Genomic DNA, 18,774 nt, shown 5'->3' on the forward strand with positions numbered 1-18,774 from the left:
GTGTTTTCTACAGTTTCTCTTTCATTTTGGCCGTTTCCGTCCTTGGCCAGCCAGCTCAGTGCTCACATTGTTCCGTGCTCCCAAGCACAAGGAATTCCAACACCCTCTGCACTTTGCAGTCTTGGCAACACAAGGCATCCTGTTATGTTCAGCAGAACTTGTGAACATTATATTAACACAGAGTGAGATGAAGGCTATTACGATTCCTAGCGTGTTCCAGCATGACGGGAGGCCTTCAGCTCCTGCTGCCTGTTCAGGGCTGACCATTTTGCTCTAGTCTTGAGGTCTTTCAGGTGTTTTTCTAAGGAAGTATTTTTTAATAACTTCAAATAAATCACACAGGAAGGCTTCTAAACAATAACAACAACAACTTGCATTTATAGAGCGCCTTTAATATAGTAAAACCTCCCAAGGCGCTTCACGGGAGAGCTATCAGAAATAATTTGACACCGAGCCACATAAGGAGGTATTAGGGCAGGTGAAAGAGCGTCTTAAAGGAGGAGAGGGAGAGGTGGAGAGGCAGAGAGATTTAGGGAGGGAATCCAAAGTATAGGGCCTCGGCACCTGAAGGTACGACCACCAATGATTGGAGGAGCGCAGATATCTCGGAGGGTTGTGGGGCTGGAGGAGGTTACGGAGATTGGGGGGGGGGGGGGGTGGGGCGAGGCCATGGAGGGATTTGAACACCAGGATGAGAATTTTAAATTTGTGGTGTTGGTGGGCCGGGAACCAGTGTAGGCCAGCGAACACAGGGGTGATGGGTGACGGGACTCGGTGCGAGTTAGGTTACAGGCAGCAGAGTTTTGGATGAACTCAAGTTTATGGAAGGTGGGAGGCCGGCCAGGGGAGCGTTGGAATGGTAGAGTCTGGAGGTAGCACAAACCTGGATGAGGGTTTCCGCAGCTGCCAGTGCCACCAGAATGTTACCAGGGCTCCAAGGGCCGAGGCAGGAGTGGAGGCAGCTGATATTAGAGGTGGGATTGGGCTCTCTTGTTGGTGGAGAGGATATGTGGTTGGAAGCTCAGCTCGGGGTCAAATAGGATGGTGAGGTTGCGAACAGTCTGGTTCGTCATTAGACCAGGGGGCATAGAAAAATAGAAGATAGGAGAAGGAGTAGGCCATTCAGCCCCTCGAGCCTGCTCCGCCATTCAATGAGATCATGGCTGATCATCCAAACTTAGTACCCTGTCCCTGCTTTCTCCCCATATCCCTTGATCCCTTTAGCCTTAAGAAATATATCTAAACATATCAAAACATATAAAATTATGGCAGGCCTGGACAGGCTGAATTCAGAGAGAATGTTTCCAATGGCCGGGGAGCACAGAACCAGGGGCCACAGTCTAAAAATAGCGGGCAAATCATTTAAAACAGAGATGAGGAAGAATTTCTTCACTCAAAGAGTGGTGAGCCTGTGGAATTCCCTGCCACAGAGGGCTGTGAAGGCTAATTCAATAAATATTTTCAAGAGAGAATTGGATATATTTCTGAAGGCTAAGGGGATTAAGGGTTACGGAGAAAAGGCGGGGACGGGGTACTGAACTGGTAAGATCAGCTATGATCTCAGACGAAGATCAGCCATGATCTCATTGAATGGCGGAGCAGGCTCGAAGGGCCGAATGGCCTACTCCTGTTCCTATCTCTATGTTTCTATGTTTCTAACTCCTTCTTGAATATATTTAATGAATTGGCTTCAACTGCCTTCTGTGGTAGAGAATTCCACAGGTTCACCACTCTCTGGGTGAAGAAATTCCTCCTCATCTCAGTCCTAAATGGCTTACCCCTTATCCTTAGACTGTGACCCCTGGTTCTGGACTCCCCCGCCATTGGGAACATCCTTCCTGCATCTAGTCTGTCTAGTCCTGTTAGAATTTTATAAGTTTCAATGAGATCCCCTCTTATTCTTTTAAACTCCAGCGAGTATAAGCCCAATCGACCAATCTCTCCTCATACGTCATTCCTGCCATCCCAGGTATCAGTCTGGTGAATCTTCGCTGCACTCCCTCCATGGCAAGAACATCCTTCCTCAGATAAGGCGACCAAAACTGCACACAATACTCAAGGTGTGGTCTCACCAAGGCCCTGTACAACTGCAGCAAGACATCCTTGTTGTTGTACTCTAATCCTCTCGCTACGAAGGCCAACATACCATTTGCCTTCTTAACCGCCTGCTGCACCTGCATGCTTACCTTCAGCGACTGGTGCACAAGGACACCCAGGTCTTGTTGCACTTCCCCTTCTCCCAATCTATTGCCGTTCAGATACAGGTAGACTATCCTTTATCCGAACTTCCGAAAACTGAAAACCGAAAGTTTTTTTGTTCAGCGTAAGTCGTGCGCACGACATGACCAGAGTGGCGCACGACTTACGCTGAGCAGGGCAGAGGGTCACAGAGTTCCCTCCTGGGTAGGAGATTGCAGGCCGAGCGGGCAGTGTGAAGGAGGTACCGGGAGAGTGAACCCAACAATACAGCGGCCCGTCCGATATTCTTTTCTCCCCCCGACCCGACCTGAACCAAACCACGGCCCGTCCGATATTCTTTTCTCCCGACCCGACCCGAACCGCGGCCCGTCCGATATTCTTTTCTCCCCCCCGGACCGACCCCGACCCCGACCCCCCCGACCTGAACCGTGGCCCGTCCGATATTCTTTTCTCCGCCCCCACCCGACCCCCGACCTGATTTGCGGGCCAGCTTAGTAGGAGTCAGCCAATATCCGGCTTTCCAGAGAAGCAGGAAGGGGAATGAGACATGGAACAGTCGCAAGAGGTAGCCTGAACTTTTACAATTTATATTAAATACAAATTTCCCAGTCTTATAATAATACCTTCTGAATTCCGAAAACCGAAACTCAGCTGGTCCCAAGGCTTTCGGATAAGGGATAGTGTACCTGTAATAATCTGCCTTCCTGTTTTTGCCACCAAAGTGGATAACATCGCATTTATCCACATTGGGCAGATGCATGGCAGATGCACTATAATCACCCAACCTGTCCAAATCATCCTGGAGTTTCTCTGCAGGGGGTGAGGAGGGATGGAATCGGTGGCTGTGTAACATCATTTGTGGCGGGGACCGAAGATGATGGCTTTGACCTTCTCAATATTTCACTGGAGCAGATTTCTGCTCATGCAGTACCGGATGTTGGACAAGCAGTGCGTCTGGAACTGGGAGCTTTGAAATGTTTAAAGAAAAATATACCCATCAGATTTGGAAAGACATGAATCCCTTCTTTGTTTCTTTGTAGCTTTACAGATATGAAATTCTGCCAAAACATAATTGATGCTATAAAGACCAGCATGCATATGTGCAAGGAAAATCTCTGGCTTTCAGCGACCTTTTTGAAGGAACAGTCACTTTGTTGCAATCCTTGGACAATCCCATGAGTGTTTGGACAGAAGTTCTTTAACCATCCTTGTTCTTTTGTTTTTAAACAGTTCTCTGTGTTCCTCGGAGTGATTTTCTTCCTGGAGCTCACTGCTGGGGTCCTGGCTTTTGTCTTCAAGGACTGGATCAGGGATCAACTTAACTTTTTCATTAACAAGAACATCAGAGCATATAGAGATGACATCGATCTCCAGAACCTCATTGACTTCACACAGGAATATGTAAGTACTTGCCACCAGGGTTTGAGGAAGGGCGGAGGCCGAAGAGAGAAATCTGAACCAATTGTGGAAAGACTGCAGCAGTCTCGCGAGGCTGTGGGCCAATCGGGCGCAGCCCAGATTCACTAGAATCATGGAAATTTGCGGCACAGAAAGAGGCCATTCGACCCATCGTGTCTGTGCCGGCCGAAAAAGAGCTATCTGGCCTAATCCCACTTTCCAGCTCTTGGTCCGTAGCCCTGTAGGTTACGGCACTTCAAGCGCATATCCAAGTACTTTTTAAATGTGATGAGGGTGTAGATTGTTTATTATTATTGGGAAACTTAGGCGATGGCCCATAGTACAGGGCACTACCAAGGGTAAAGGGCTAAGGACCATAGTGCAGGAAGATTGGGGGGGGGTGATATAATAGGAGTGTTTGGGATGATTGAGGGATTTGGTGCGGTAGATGGAGAGAGACTATTTCCTCTGGTGGGGGGAGTCCAGTAACCTTAAAATTAGAGAAGTCACACAACACCAGGTTATAGTCCAACAGCTTTATTTGAAATCACAAGCTTTCGGAGCGCTGCTCCTTCGTCAGGTGAAGTCGCAGCGCTCCGAAAGCTTGTGATTTCAAATAAAGCTGTTGGACTATAACCTGGTGTTGTGTGACTTCTCACATTTGTCCACCCCAGTCCAACACCGGCATCTCCACATCATGCTTAAAATTAGAGTCAGGCCATTCAGGGGTGATGTTGGGAAGCACTTCTTCACACAAGGTAGTGAAAATCTGGAACACTTCCCCTCCTCACCCCCCCACCCCCCCCCCCCCACAAAAAAAAATGCTCTGGGGGTGGGTGGGGTTGGGGGTCAATTGAACATTTCCAAACTGGGATCGATAGTTTTTTGTTAGGCAAGGGTGGTGTGGGTTCCGGGACCGAGGCGGGTGGATGGAGTTGAGATGCGGCTCAGCCGTGATCTAATTGAGTGGCGGAACAGGCTCGAGGGGCAGAATGGGCCTCCTCCAGCTCCTATGCTCCCGTGTCAAGGACACCCCTAAAGCTGAAAAGTGTAGAAGAGAAGACCGGATAAATCGAGAAGCTGGGTTTTAAGAGTGCGTGGATGGTGGGTGGGAAGGAGGGAGGATTGAGGGAGGTGAGCTGCACTGGTAGAGTGTTCGTCAGCTGAAAATAGCCCGTAAGATATGGATAAGCACTGATTATTGTCTTAGTGCTCTTTAGTTCTGCATCATCACTGCTATTACACTACAACTTCAGTTGTAACATTAAAAAAAAGTCTAGACTGCAGGTTATTGTAATGTGTGTGTATTTGGTTTGAAGCTTGCAAAGGCCGGAAGGTTTGGATCTACACTAACCGTCTCTCCTTTTTCTAAATACAGTGGGAATGTTGTGGTGCCCATAATGCTGATGATTGGAACTTGAATATTTACTTCAATTGTACAGATGGCAATACGAGTCGGGAGCGCTGTGGAGTGCCCTTTTCCTGCTGTACCAAGGATCCCACGGTAAGGCAACAATGTAAAGTGGTAAGGCATTCGTTTCAATTACCAGTAAGGTTCTTAGAACAGAAACATAACAACAACAACTTGTATTTATACAGCGCCTTTAACGTAGTAAAACGTCCCAAGGTGCTGCACAGGAGCGATTATCAAACAAAATTTGACACCGAGCCACACTAGGAGATATTAGGACAGATGACCAAAAGCTTGGTCAAAGAGAGAGGTTTTAAGGAGCGTCTTAAAGGAGGAGAGAGAGGCGGAGAGGTTTAGGGAGGGAATTCCAGAGCTTGGGGCCCAGGCAGCTGAAGGCACGGCCGCCAATGGTGGAGCGATTAAAATCGGGGATGTGGAGGAGCCCAGAGATCTCGGAGGGTTGTAGGGCCGGAGGAGGTTACAGAGACAGGGAGGGGCGAGGCTGTGGAGGGATTTGAGGCAATGAAAAGACATTAAAGAACAAAAATGAACAGGCGAAAAACCTAAGGTGGTGAATATGGCCACAAAAGGGAAAGGCAAGAATATGTGGAGAATTCAAGGGAAGAATCCTGCAGATGTAGGGGCGCTGAAATTAAAAATGAAAATGATGGAAGTACACAGTAGGTTCAAACGCAAAGATAGAAAAAGCACTCCAAATACCCTGGCCACAGAATGCTCTCCCCCAACTCCCCCGAGCTGCATTGTCCTTAAAATAGACTTGTTTGGGACCAGAGTCCAAATGCCTGTTGCTGCCATTAAACTTGGATATGGAGGCCCGGCAGAGTATTAAACTGCTTTATAACTAATTAACTGCTTTATAATGTACAGTAAGAAAAGGAGGTAAAACAGGTCCACTGTACATGGAGTGCTGCACTGTCGGAGGTGCCGTCCTTTGGATGTGACGTTAAACCGAGGCCCCGTCTGCTTTCTCAGGTGGATGTAAAAGATCCCGTGGCCACTATTTCGAAGAAGAGCAGGGGAGTTCTCCCCGGTGTCCTGGCCAATATTTATTCCTCAACCAACATCACTAAAAACAGATGATCTGGTCATTATCACATTGCTGTTTGTGGGAGCTTGCTGTGCACAAATTGGCTGCCGTGTTTCCTACATTACAACAGTGACTCCACTTCGAAAAGTACTTCATTGGCTGTAAAGCACTTTGGGACATCCTGTGGTCGTGAAAGACGCTGTAGAAATGTAGGATCTTTCTTTACCTCAATTCATACCTATCTGATGGTCAAATAGTGAAAATGTAATTAAACGTCATGCCTCTGCACCTACAGAGCGAAGTTGTCGACACACATATAAAGTATAACCAGAAGGGCTGTGATGTTGGTAGAAGCTGTTGTTTACTTCTTGTGGTAAAGCTTCCATCGGCTAACAGTTAATGTTGTTTCAATATTATCTTCTTTCTTCAGGAGGATGTCATTAACACCCAGTGTGGTTATGATGTGAGACTGAAAGAGGTGAGTAAGAAGGGGTGATTCTACCAAAGAGATCGTGATGCTAAGCATTAAATGAGCTCCTTAAATTCCATTTTGGCTTGCTGTGCACGTGACGCCGTTCGAGTGTAGACATTTGGGTGGCTGCATGTAGCGACGCCACTATTCCCGGTCAGAATGGAGATGATTGGGTAATTTCCCCCGTCAGTCACGTCTGGAGACCGCGCTGCTGTACTTGACTGGGACGGATTATACGCACACATCTATCCTCCACTCGCTGGAGAAATAACCCTGCTGTTATCGGGAGACTTTGCTGTAGTTTCGGTCATGAGTTCTGTTTGCTGTAGTTCATAGAGACTCCGTTTAAATAGACTCTGTAGACTGTTTGCTGCAGTGCGCCGCTTAAATAGACTCTGCTGAGTAAGTAGACTCTGTTTGCTGTAAGATAGACTGTTGTCTGAGAGTCCTGCCATAAGTCACGCCTCCAACTCATTGGCTGATACAGTGGTGTCAATAGACACTCCAGGAATTTTGCAGCGTGGGAGTGTCAGCCCCCAAAGATGTTCGGATTTCCGTTCCTCTCTCTTGAGTCACCCATTTCAGCTGTGTTGAAAATGCATTCACGGTGCCAAGTGTATGGGCGAATCCCTGCAAAGTGGAGGGAGAGTTGGCTTTACAGGGTGTTCCTGTGTAGCTGGCAAGAGAATGTGTTGGTGGCGAGCAGGAAGCAGACATTTCCAGCCTCGACTCTAGTTGCGTTGCCTGAAAAGACAAAGGACACTTGAGTGATGTTAGTTGAGGGTTAAATATTAGCCCAGGACCCCTGCTCTTCTTCAAAATAGTGTCGTGGGATTTTTAACCTCCTCCCGAGAGGGTAGATGGTGTCTCGGTTTAATGTCTCATCTGAAAGATGGCACCTCAGTACTGCCCCTCCGACAGTGTGGCGCTCCCTCAATACTGCTCCTCCGACAGTGCAGCGCTCCCTCAGTACTGCGCCTTTGACAGTGCAGCACTCCCTCAGTACTGCCCCTCCGACAGTGTGGCGCTCCCTCAGTACTGCCCCTCCGACAGTGCAGCGCTCCCTCAGTACTGCCCCTCCGACAGTGCGGCACTCCCTCAGTACTGCCCCTCCGACAGTGCGGCGCTCCCTCAGTACTGCCCCTCCGACAGTGCGGTGCTCCCTCAGTACTGCCCCTCCGACAGTGCAGGACAGTGCACAGCTCCCTCAGTACTGCCCCTCCGACAGTGCAGTACAGTGCAGCACTCCCACAGTGCAGGACTGCAGTGTTCCCTCAGTACTGCCCCTCCGACAGTGCGGCGCTTCCTCAGTACTGCCCCTCCCACAGTGCAGTGCTCCCTCAGTACTGACCCTCCTACAGTGCGGCGCTCCCTCAGTACTGCCCCTCCAACAGTGCGGGGCTCCCTTAGTACCGCCCCTCCCACAGTGCGGCGCTCCCTCAGTACCGCCCCTCCCACAGTGCGGCGCTCCCTCAGTACCGCCCCTCCCACAGTGCGGCGCTCCCTCAGTACCGCCCCTCCCACAGTGCGACGCTCCCTCAGTACCGCCTCTCCCACAGTGCGGCGCTCCCACAGTGCGGCGCTCCCTCAGTACTGCCCCTCCGACAGTGCGGCGCTCCCTCCGTACCCCCCCTCCCACAGTGCGGCGCTCCCTCAGTACCGCCCCTCCCACAGTGCGGCGCTCCCTCAGTACCGCCCCTCCCACAGTGCGGCGCTCCCTCAGTACTGCCCCTCCGACAGTGTGGCGCTCCCTCAGTACTCCCCTGGAGTGTCAGCCTCGAGTTTTGTGCTCAAGTTTCTGGAGTGGGACTTGAACCCACAACCTTCAGACTCCAAGGCGCAGCTGACACTGAAAAGTACATGTAATCGCTGCACTGCCCTGCTGTGGCTAGTTACCAGAGTACTCACCTGGATTATTATTCAAAAAAAATTTCAAAGTAAATTTAACAGTTTTCCTGAGTTTCCATCAGAGTTTTCACTCGAACTTTATAAGCTGTTGACCCTATCGTGGAATTTACTTTATTTACAGGTCCTTGAGCAACAGAATTATATTTACACTAAAGGATGTGTCGGGCAGTTTGAGAAATGGCTCCAAGAAAACTTGACTGTGGTTGCAGGAATATTTATTGGGATTGCCTTGTTGCAGGTGAGGATTATTGTCATACTAATGATGCCTTGTGTTCAAATCCCTCCGCGGCCTCGCCCCTCCCTATCTCTGTAACCTTCTCCAACCCGACAACCCTCCGAGATCTCTGCGCTCCTCCAATTCTGGCCTCTTGCACGTCCCCGATTTTAATCACTCCACCACTTGAAAGAAAAAAGAAAGACTTGCATTTCTATAGCGCCTTTCATGACCACCGGATGTCTCGGAGCAGTTTACAGCCAATGAAGTACTTTTGAAGTGTAGTCAATTTGTGCACAGCAAGCTCTCTCAAACAGCAATGTGATAATGACCAGATAATCTGTTTTTGTGATGTTGATTGAGGGCTAGATATTGGCCCCAGGGCATCGGGGATAACTCACCCTGCTCCTCTTCGAAATAGTGGTCAGAGACAGCACCTCTGACAGTGCAGCACTCCCTCAGCTCTGCACTGGGAGTGTCAGCCTAGCTTTATGTGCTCAACTTGAACCCACAACCTTCTGACTCGGAGGCAAGTGTGCTACCCACTGAGCCACAGCTGACATACGCGCTTTCAGCTGCCTGGGCCCTAAGCTCTGGAATTCCCTGCCTAAACCTCTCTGCCTCTCCGCCTCTCTCTCCTCCTTTAAGACGCTCCTTAAAACCGACCTCTTTGACCAAGCTTTTGGTCACCGATCGTAATATTTCCTTATGTGGCTCGGTGTACAACAAGCAATTAGGAGAGATTGAGTCGACTGGGCCTATATTCTTTAGAGTTTAGAAGAATGAGGTGATCACATTGAAACATACAAAATTCTTACAGGGCTTGACAGGGTAGATGCAGGGAGGATGTTTCCCCTGGCTGGAGAGTCTAGAGCCAGGGGTCACAGTCTCAGGATAAGGGGTTGGCCAGTTAGGACTGAGATGAGGAGAAATTTCTTCACTCAGAGGGTGGTGAATCTTTGGAATTCTCTACCCCAGAGGGCTGTGGAGGCTCAGTTGTTGAGTATATTCAAGACAGAGATTAATAGATTTTTGAATATTAAGGGAATCAAGGGATATGGGGATAGTGCAGGAAAGTGGAGATGAGGTGGATGATCAGCCATGATCTTATTGAATAGTGGAGCAGGCTCGAATGGCCGACTCCTGCTCCTAATTCCTGTGTGTCAAATTTTGTTTGATAACGCCCCTGTGGAGCGCCTTGGGACGTTTTACTATGTTAAAGGCGCTATATAAATGCAATTTGCTGCTGGTCAGTTTTGTAATATGTGGCTTTTATAGAAAAGAGGATGATGTACTGGCGTGACATGATTCACGCTGGCATCTCTTTTAGGGTCAACTTTACTGAAACATTGTAGAAGAAAAACAACCACCCCCTGGAGACTGGGCGGTGCCGTGGGAGAGAATGTTTTCTTTTCAGCTCCGAGACCTGGGCCTGATCCAACTTGGGCCGATACCAGGCTCCAATTCCTTGGGGATGAGATTGCACAGTATCTACCGATTGGTGCTTCTCACTCGAGGGCCTCGAGGGTGGATAGTGTGCTAAGTGGAAATGCAACACTGGCATTCTTAAGTTACACTGTAAACTTGCATCTGATCATCGTACAACTGACATGCCAATGCGAGGCCTCTATCTTCCCCTGTTTGCTTAGTCGGACTGAAAAGGAGACGGGTACAAAGTGGTCATTTTTCGTGTCCAATTTTTTGCCGTGCGGCCGTGGCTCAGTGGGTAGCACACTCGCGTCTGAGTCAGAAGGTTGTGGGTTCAAGTCCCACTCCAGAGACTCGAGCACAAAAATCTAGGCTGACACTGTGTGTTGATAGAGACACTGAAGACAGGAGTTGGTTTCATAGGTGTTTTACTAAACAAAGTCTGGAGGGGAACTAACGGATACAACACAATATACAGGCTTATATAGCCCGAGTGGCCATTACCGGAATTACAGTACACATGGGGCTCTTAAAGGCACATACACTACAATTCCTCCCCTTTTAGCTAACCAGTACATAATATTTTAAGTAATTATTAATTACGTTATAAGAAAAATAATATACTCATTGCTGCAGTTAATTAATTATAAGTCAGTCTCTCTGGAGGCTTCCTGACTCGGTCCGGATAATGCCTTGGTGGTGTAGTAGGTTCTTTTGGCAAGGCTGATTCGGCTTGAATGCCAGTGTCGGGTTCCTCGGGTTCCAGTATCACCGGATCGGAGGTAGATATGGGTATCTCTACTTCATCGTTAGGCATATAGAGTTGTGGTGTAGGTTGTCCCTTTTCGGATGACTCTATGATTTGGTCAGCATGGCGCCTTATTATGCTTTCTCCGATGTCCACGGTATACATCAGCGGTCCTAGTCGTGTGCAGATAGTTCCAGGCTGCCATTTCTCGGTACGGTAGTCCCGGGCCAAAACTTGTTGACCTATCTGGAAGGTTCTAGTTGGCCTTTCATTCATGCCTTGAAATTGCCGGTTCTCCACGTCCCTTCTGATGTTGGGCTTGATCAAATCCAGCCGGCATCTTAGGCTTCTATTGAAGAACATTATGGCGGGAGTTTGGTTTGTAACCATATGTGTTGCATTCCTGTATGCGAACAAGAAGTTATCCACCTTGTGCTGAAGTTTTATGTCTTCATTACCCATGGCCTTCTTGAAGGTCTGGACAAACCTTTCAGCCAATCCATTGGTGGCGGGATGGTATGGGGCGGACGTGTAGTGCTTAACCCCATTGGTTTTTTAAGAACTTCCTGAATTCTTCGGACACAAATTGCGGTCCATTATCAGAACAGATCTGTTCCGGCAGCCCATTCCTGGCAAATATGGTCCTTAATACTGTGATGGTTTTTTGCGTGGTGGTGGAGGACATCTTTATTACCTCCGGCCACTTGGAGTGTGCATCAACCGCGATTAAGAACATTGAGTCCATAAATGGACCAGCAAAGTCGATGTGCACCCTTTGCCAGGGAGATGAGGGCCACTCCCATGGATGTAGAGAGGCTTGGGGTGGAGCGTTTTGGACCTTCTGGCATCCTAGGCAGCTCTTGGTCATTTCTTCGATGTCTCCATCGATACCTGGCCACCATACAAACGCTCTGGCTAGGTTCTTCATTTTCACTCCACCCAGATGCCCCTCGTGAAGCTCCTTTAGCACTTTATCCTGGAGTTTGGGTGGAATCACCACTCTGGATCCACACATCAAGGTTCCTCGGCATACTGACAGCTGTTCTCTTTGCGAGAATGCTGGCAACAGTGGTTCGCCATGTGCTGGCCATCCCTTCACCGTTAAGTCGTAGACTCGTGAGAGAGTCGGGTCATTTCTCGTTTCCTTTTCAATGGCAGAATTTGCTACTGGTAGACATTCCACTATGGTTGAGTGGAACATCTCCACTGGGTCTACTGTAGGTGCCTCTTCTACCGTTGGCAATGGTAGGTGCGATAAACCATCAGCATTCCCATGCTGTTTTGATCCTTTGTATTCTATGTTGTATTGGTGTGCCCCTAGAAAAAGGGACCACCTCTGTAGCCTTTGCGCTGTCATAATGGGAACACCCTTTTTAGGGTTGAATATGGAGATGAGGGGTTGATGGTCAGTCAACAAGGTAAATTTTTGTCCGTGTGGGTAATGGTTGAATTTCCTCACTCCCCATACCAGGCTGAGTGCTTCCCTGTCGATTTGGGCATAGTTACGCTCAGCTGAGTTCAATGAGCGTGACGCAAAAGCTATCGGCCGTTCTGAGCCATCAGGGAATTTATGTGATAGTACTGCTCCTATGCTGTAAGGGGATGCATCGCACGCCAGTCTGATTGGCAGTGATGGGTTGCAATGAGCCAAAACTTCTTTGGACGTGATTAAGTCTTTGCATTTATGGAAGGCACGTTTACAGTCTTCGCTCCATTTCCAAATTACTCCTGTTTGTAGCAGTTCATTAAGAGGGTGTAGAAGAGTTGATAAGTTCGGTAAAAATTTATGATAGTAATTTATTAATCCCAGCAACGACCTTAATTGTGAAACATTTTCAGGTGCTGGGGCTTTTATGACCGCTTCAATTTTTTCAGGTGACTTATGCAACCCTTCCTTATTAATTATGTGGCCACAATATGATATTTGATTTTGGAAAAATTCGCACTTGGGGCGATTTGCTCGTAGGCCCCGTTCTCTCAGCCTAGTGAGCACCTGCTCCAAATTGGCAAGGTGCTCGTTGTCGTTTTCTCCTGTTACAAGGATGTCGTCTAGGTAACATTGAGTCCCCGGAATCCCTTGGAGGACTTGCTCCATAGCTCTTTGCCAGATAGCTGGAGCGGATGCTACTCCGAAAACCAGTCGATTGTACTGGTACAGACCTTTGTGTGTATTTATCGTGAGATATTTTTTAGAGGCCTCTTCAACCTCCATCTGTAGATATGCCTGTGCCAAGTCAATTTTGGTGAAACGTTTCCCTCCGGATAGTGAGGCGAAAATATCTTCTATCCTCGGAAGAGGATACTGTACCGTGTGAAGGACCGGGTTTACCGTCACCTTGAAGTCTCCACAGATGCGAATTTTTCTCTGTTCTTCAGATTTATCATTATTCAATGCTTTCTTCATGACTGGAACGATGGGTGTTGCCCACTCGCTCCAATCTATTTTGGATAATACGCCTGCCTTTTCCAAATTCTCCAGCTCTGCCTCGACTGCTGGACGAATTGCGTATGGCACCGGTCTTGCCTTAAAAAACTTGGGAATTGCCGCATTTTCCACTTTTATTGAAGCGGTGATGCCTTTCAAGGTTCCTAGTTTCTCTTGAAACACTTCCTTGGCGTTGGCCAAGATGTCTTTTAATCGTTCAGGTATGACGTCATCATCGTTTTTTTTCTTACTGGTCACCGTCAGTGCCTGAATGGAGTGCCAGTCTAAACGTATTTTCCTGATCCATTCACGTCCCAACAGCGGTGGGCCACCATCTTGTAGAATGTATAAATACAACTTTTGTATTTTCTTGCCGTTGTATACAACAGGCACCCTTATTTTTCCTTTGGGGTATACTTTCTGCCCCGTATATGTTTTCAAGATAATGGATGTGTCTTTTAAAGGTATATGCGGAAATAGCCGCTCGTAATCCCGTCGATTTATGACGGTCAGAGCTGATCCTGTATCTAGCTCCATTTTAACTGGGGACCCTGCTATCGTGAGGGTAACCCAAATGGTCTGGTAATCATCTTTGGCAAGTACATTATGTAATTTGAGACAGCTTAGTCTCTTGTTTTTGGAGTCGTTATCGCTCTTCTGGTCTTCGGAGCTACTGTCCGTCATCATTTGTACCTTTCTGTACTTTTCTTTATTGATTTTTTTTTTCCTGTCTGTGGATTTATTTTGTCCAGATCGGCATACCCGTGCAATGTGTCCAATCTTTCCGCATTGCCTGCATGCTTTGTCGTTGAACCAGCAGTCCCTCTGGTCATGGGTGGATCTGCCGCAGCGATAACATCTCTCGAAACCCTGTGTCATTTCATGGGTGCCGAAGTCTTGTGTCTTTTGTTGTATCTCTGCAGCTCCTCTTGCTGCTGCTTCGTATGATACAGCCATACTGAAAGCCTTGTCCAGTGTTAAATCTTTTTCAGAAAGCAGCCTTTTCTGTGTTCCTTCACTTAAGAGACCACAGACGAATTTGTCTCGAAGATAATCTGCTAGTCCTGCCCCGAATTGGCAGTGTTTTGATAGCTTTCTTAATTCGGTGAGGTAATCAGCGTTACTTTCATTCTTGTGTTGATTTCTCTTGAAGAATTTGAATCGTTCCGCTATCAGCAGCGGTGTTGGGTTTAAGTGCTCCTGTAGGGTATCAACAATTTCTTTAAAATTCTTGTCCTTTGGTTTGGCTGGAGTGATTAAATTTCGTAACAGCCCGTATGTCTTTGCGCCCATTAGATTTAGCAGTACTGAAGCTTTTTTTTCATCTTCTATTTCGTTTGCAGTGCAATATACCTCCACTCTTTCCACATATGTGGTCCAATCCTCTATTTCGTTATTAAAAGCATCAATATTGCCAGACTTAGGCATCTTAGAAAAGATATGGCGCTTCCCGCACTTTTCTTTCTTTTCTGCAGAAAAGATATGGCGCTTCCCGTGCTTTCCCGCCGCTGCTGCCGATGACAACGCTGTTTCCCGCGGTTTCCGTTCTTTTTTTATTTATTTATTTACAGTTGGAGACTCGTTCCCGCCGGACTTTCTCTCTAGGTCTGAACGCCGACCTGCTTGCAGCGCCGGCCGTCTCCCGAGTGCTCCCTCCCCATCTGTTACTGCTTGCCTCCGCTTTCGCTGCTTGGCCCAGCTGTAGAGCCAGCCGCTGGAGCCCCAGCCTGACGCCCAGGAAGGATTAGCGCAGTACCTGCCGCCAGCTGGTGAAACCACAGCTTCTTTCACTTTCTTGATTCTTCTGGACGCCAGAGGAATCGATGTCCTTGAGGTGCTGCCGAATTGCAGGTAAGTCCGTTTCCACTTCATCGCCACTGTTGTGTCTGTGTGTTGATAGAGACACTGAAGACAGGAGTTGGTTTCATAGGTGTTTTACTAAACAAAGTCTGGAGGGGAACTAACGGATATAACACAATACTCAGGCTTATATAGCCCGAGTGGCCATTACCGGAATTACAGTACACATGGGGCTCTTAAAGGCACATACACTACACAGTGCAGTGCTGAGGGGGCGCTGCACTGTTGGAGGCGCTGTCTTTTGGATGAGACATTAAACCGAGGCCCCCTGTCTGCTCTCTCGGGTGGATGTAAAATATCCCGCGGCCACTATTTCGAAGAAGAGCAGGGGAGTTCTCCCCGGTGTCCTGGGGCCAATATTTATCCCTCCACCAACATCACTAAAACAGATTATCTGGTCGTTATCTCATTGCTGTTTGTGGGAGCTTGCTGTGCTCAAATTGGCTGCCGCGTTTCCTACATTACAACAGTGACTACACTTCAAAAAGTACTTCATTGGCTGTAAAGCACTTTGGGATGTCCTGAGTTTGTGAAAGGCGCGTGGAAATGCAAGTCTTTTCCTACATGTGTCTATATCTTTAGCCTGTCTTTTTCATTTTGTAGAATATGCTCCCTTTACGTCTCTGTATACCTCAGTGTGTCGTGCTGCTTGTTATTTGTTTTCACCATCTTCATTCCTCAGTAATAAACGCCCCGTATCCTGTTCATCAGCAACTGTTGCTAAGTGCCTGTGGACCTATTGAACTGAATCCCTTTCCTCAGCACATCCTGTTTAGATTTACGACGGCTCCTATTGCCTGAAGCTCAGACATTCTGCAACTATTACTGTCCTCGTCGTAACACATACGCTGGTCTGTGGGGGGTCCCTAGGCTACAATACAACTGCTATCACTGATAACTTAATTATCCAATCTTCCTTGACCCCCCCCAAGGCGCTCTCTCTCTAACCACAAGTCTCATGGAATTACATCGAATGTACAGCACAGAAACAGGCCATTCGGCCAACCTGGTCCGTGCCGGTGTTTATGCTCCACACAAGCCTCCTCCCACCCTCTTCATCTCACCCCATCAGCATATCCTTCTATTCCTTTCTCCCCCATGTGTTTATCCAGCTCCCCCTTAAATGCATCTGAGTTACTTGCCTCAACCACTCCCTGTGGTAGCGAGTTCCACATTCTCACCACTCTCTGGGTAAAGAAGTATCTCCTGAACTCCCTATTGGATTTATTAGTGACTATCTTGCATTGATGACCCCTAGTTTTAGACTCCCCATAAGTGGAAACATTTTCTCTACGTCTACCCTATCAAACCCTTTTCATAATCTTAAAGACCTCGACAGGTCATCTCTCAGTCTTCCCTTTTCCCCAGCCCGTTCAGCCTTTCCTGATAGTTATAACCTTTCAGTTCGAGTATCGTACTTGTGAATCTTTTCTGCACCTTCTCCAGCGCCTCTATATCCTTTCGGTCATATGGGAGACCAGAACTGTGCACCGTATATTATGGAAAATTGTGTTTATTAAAGACTGTACAAACTGGTAAAATCAGTAATAATGCACAACATTTCTGCTTTTGCCTCCTGCTGGATGCTGGGAAGGCGCACCGCCTGCCTCCGACTTTCTGGTCGTTACTTGTAAGAAGCAGAACCTTTACACGCAAGGGTCAGATTCCGAAAGTTCAGCGAAATTGACCATTCTGTAGCAGTTTGTCGGATTCCATTAAATCTTCTTGGGCTCGGTCTGCCTTTCCGAAACTTGTATATTGGCTTGGAATTACTGACTTTCACTCTCGCTAATTATCTTTTTGAATTGCTTCCGTTAGGATAAACGTCTTTTTTTGTAAGCGCGGCAGAAGTCGAGCTAGCTGGCCCTTGGTTCTGACCTTCTTTGGGGGGAAAGATTGGCATAACGTGACTCCTCTGATTCTGCCCTCTTGAGCATCGCTGATTATAATCGCTCCACCATTGGCGGCCGTGCCTTCTGTTGCCTCGGCCCCAAACTCTGGAATTCCCTGCCTAAACCTCTCCGCCTCTCTTTCCTCCTTTAAGACGCTCCTTAAAACCTACCTCTGTGACCAAGCTTTTGGTCACCTGCCCTAATTTATCCTTATGTGGATCGGTGTCAAATTTTTTGTCTTAAAATACTCCTGTGCAGCCCCTTGGGATGTTTTACTACGTTAAAGGCGCTATATAAATACAAGTTGTTGTTTTCCAAGATCTTTCCCTCCTTCATCGAACTTCAAAAAAAAACCATCTCTGGGACAACTCCCGGCACTTTCACTCCGCCCAGGTCTCGGGAGAGCGAGCTCAATTACAGCTGTTTCTCTTCCCTTGCACTTTCCTTTGCCGCGGGTATCCGGCCTTCCGGTAACCATGCTGCCGCGCGAAGGGGCCCGATACTCCCTACCTGTGCAGGTAGGGTCGCCAACTGTGAGTGGGCGGATTCCTGGAGGCCTCATCACATGACCAGCCGCCCTGCCCAGTCAAACAGACTCTTTTCCTCCCCCTCATCTCCAATATTTTTACAACTGCTCAACAAAAGTGTTCAGAGAAAACGCAAAACACACACTTACTTTTAATTATTATTTTTTTCTTCTGGGTTGCTCACGGCACTGTCCTGGAAATTAATCTTTAATTCCCGCAGACTCCCGGGCAATCCCGAAAGGTTGGCGACCCTATTGCCTATAGGGCTGGGCTGTGACATTTTGGGGGTGGGGTTCGGCATGTCTATGTGCAGGGTGGTGATGTCACAGCGAAGATGATGGGGAAAAGTCTGGGCATGATTGACGGGCTAGCGCGGCGCTTACTGATCCTAACAAGACCACAGTAGACCCAGGGAAACGTGGATCTTCCTCGAAGCCTATCAAATAAAACTGGAAAGATTTAACGGAATGGGGCTTGGAAGATTTGGATCACAGGTCACACACAGATTACCCAAAGGGTCTTTGGAGTTGTAAGGCATTTTATTATGGAGCGGCAGTCTAAGTTAAGTACAACTCTCTCTCTCTCTCTCTCTCTCTCTTAGGCAGTCCCTCGGAACCGAGGATGATTTGCTTCCACATTAAAAATGAGTTCTCAGGTGACTGATGAGTCCAATGCGGGACCTACAGTCTCTGCCACAGGTGGGGCAGACGGTGGTTGAAGGGGTGGGTGGGGTGCTTGGGTTGTCGTTCGCTCCTTGCACTGCCTGCGCTTGGCTTCCGCTTGCTCCCGGCGAAGAGACTCGAGGTGTTCGGCGTCTTCCCGGATGCTTCTCCTTCACTTTGTGCGGTCTTGGGCCAGGGATTCCCAGGTGTCGGTGGGGATGTTGCACTTTTTTCAAGGAGGCTTTGAGGGTGCCCTTGAAGCGTTTCCTCTGCCCACCTAGGGCTCTCCTGCCGTGTCGGAGCTCCGAGTAGAGCGCTTGTTTTGGGAGTCTCGTATCGGGCATGCGGACGATGTGGCCCGTCCATCAGAGCTGATCGAGTGTGGTCAAAGCTTCGATGCTGGGGACGCTGGCCTGAGCGAGAACACTGACGTTGGTGCGCCTATCCTGCTAATGGATTTGCAGGATCTTACGGAGGCAACGTTGGTGGTACCTCTCCAGTGCTTTTAAGTACAACACACAATCAAGACAGACATAGGAGACACACGACCGTGACTAGCAGCTGGTATCGGCCCCGATCGGA

General features: G+C 48.2%; 1 protein-coding gene across 1 annotated transcript in view; it reads left to right on the forward strand.

Annotated features, from left to right (window-relative positions):
• The first annotated feature begins 856 nt into the window (after positions 1-856).
• LOC147122536 (tetraspanin-5-like) overlaps positions 857-18,774 on the forward strand; it is a 30,949-nt gene continuing 13,031 nt past the window's right edge. Inside the window, exons 1-5 of the mRNA XM_086005166.1 lie at positions 857-974; positions 3,380-3,600; positions 4,976-5,101; positions 6,487-6,534; positions 8,558-8,674. Coding sequence (XP_085861292.1) covers positions 857-974; positions 3,380-3,600; positions 4,976-5,101; positions 6,487-6,534; positions 8,558-8,674 — 630 coding nt within the window. The remainder of the gene's footprint in view (positions 975-3,379; positions 3,601-4,975; positions 5,102-6,486; positions 6,535-8,557; positions 8,675-18,774) is intronic.

Source organism: Somniosus microcephalus, chromosome 2, assembly GCF_052327205.1.
Source record: "Somniosus microcephalus isolate GS21.2 chromosome 2, FLI_Smic_1.0, whole genome shotgun sequence".
Classification (NCBI taxonomy): Eukaryota; Metazoa; Chordata; class Chondrichthyes; order Squaliformes; family Somniosidae; genus Somniosus; species Somniosus microcephalus.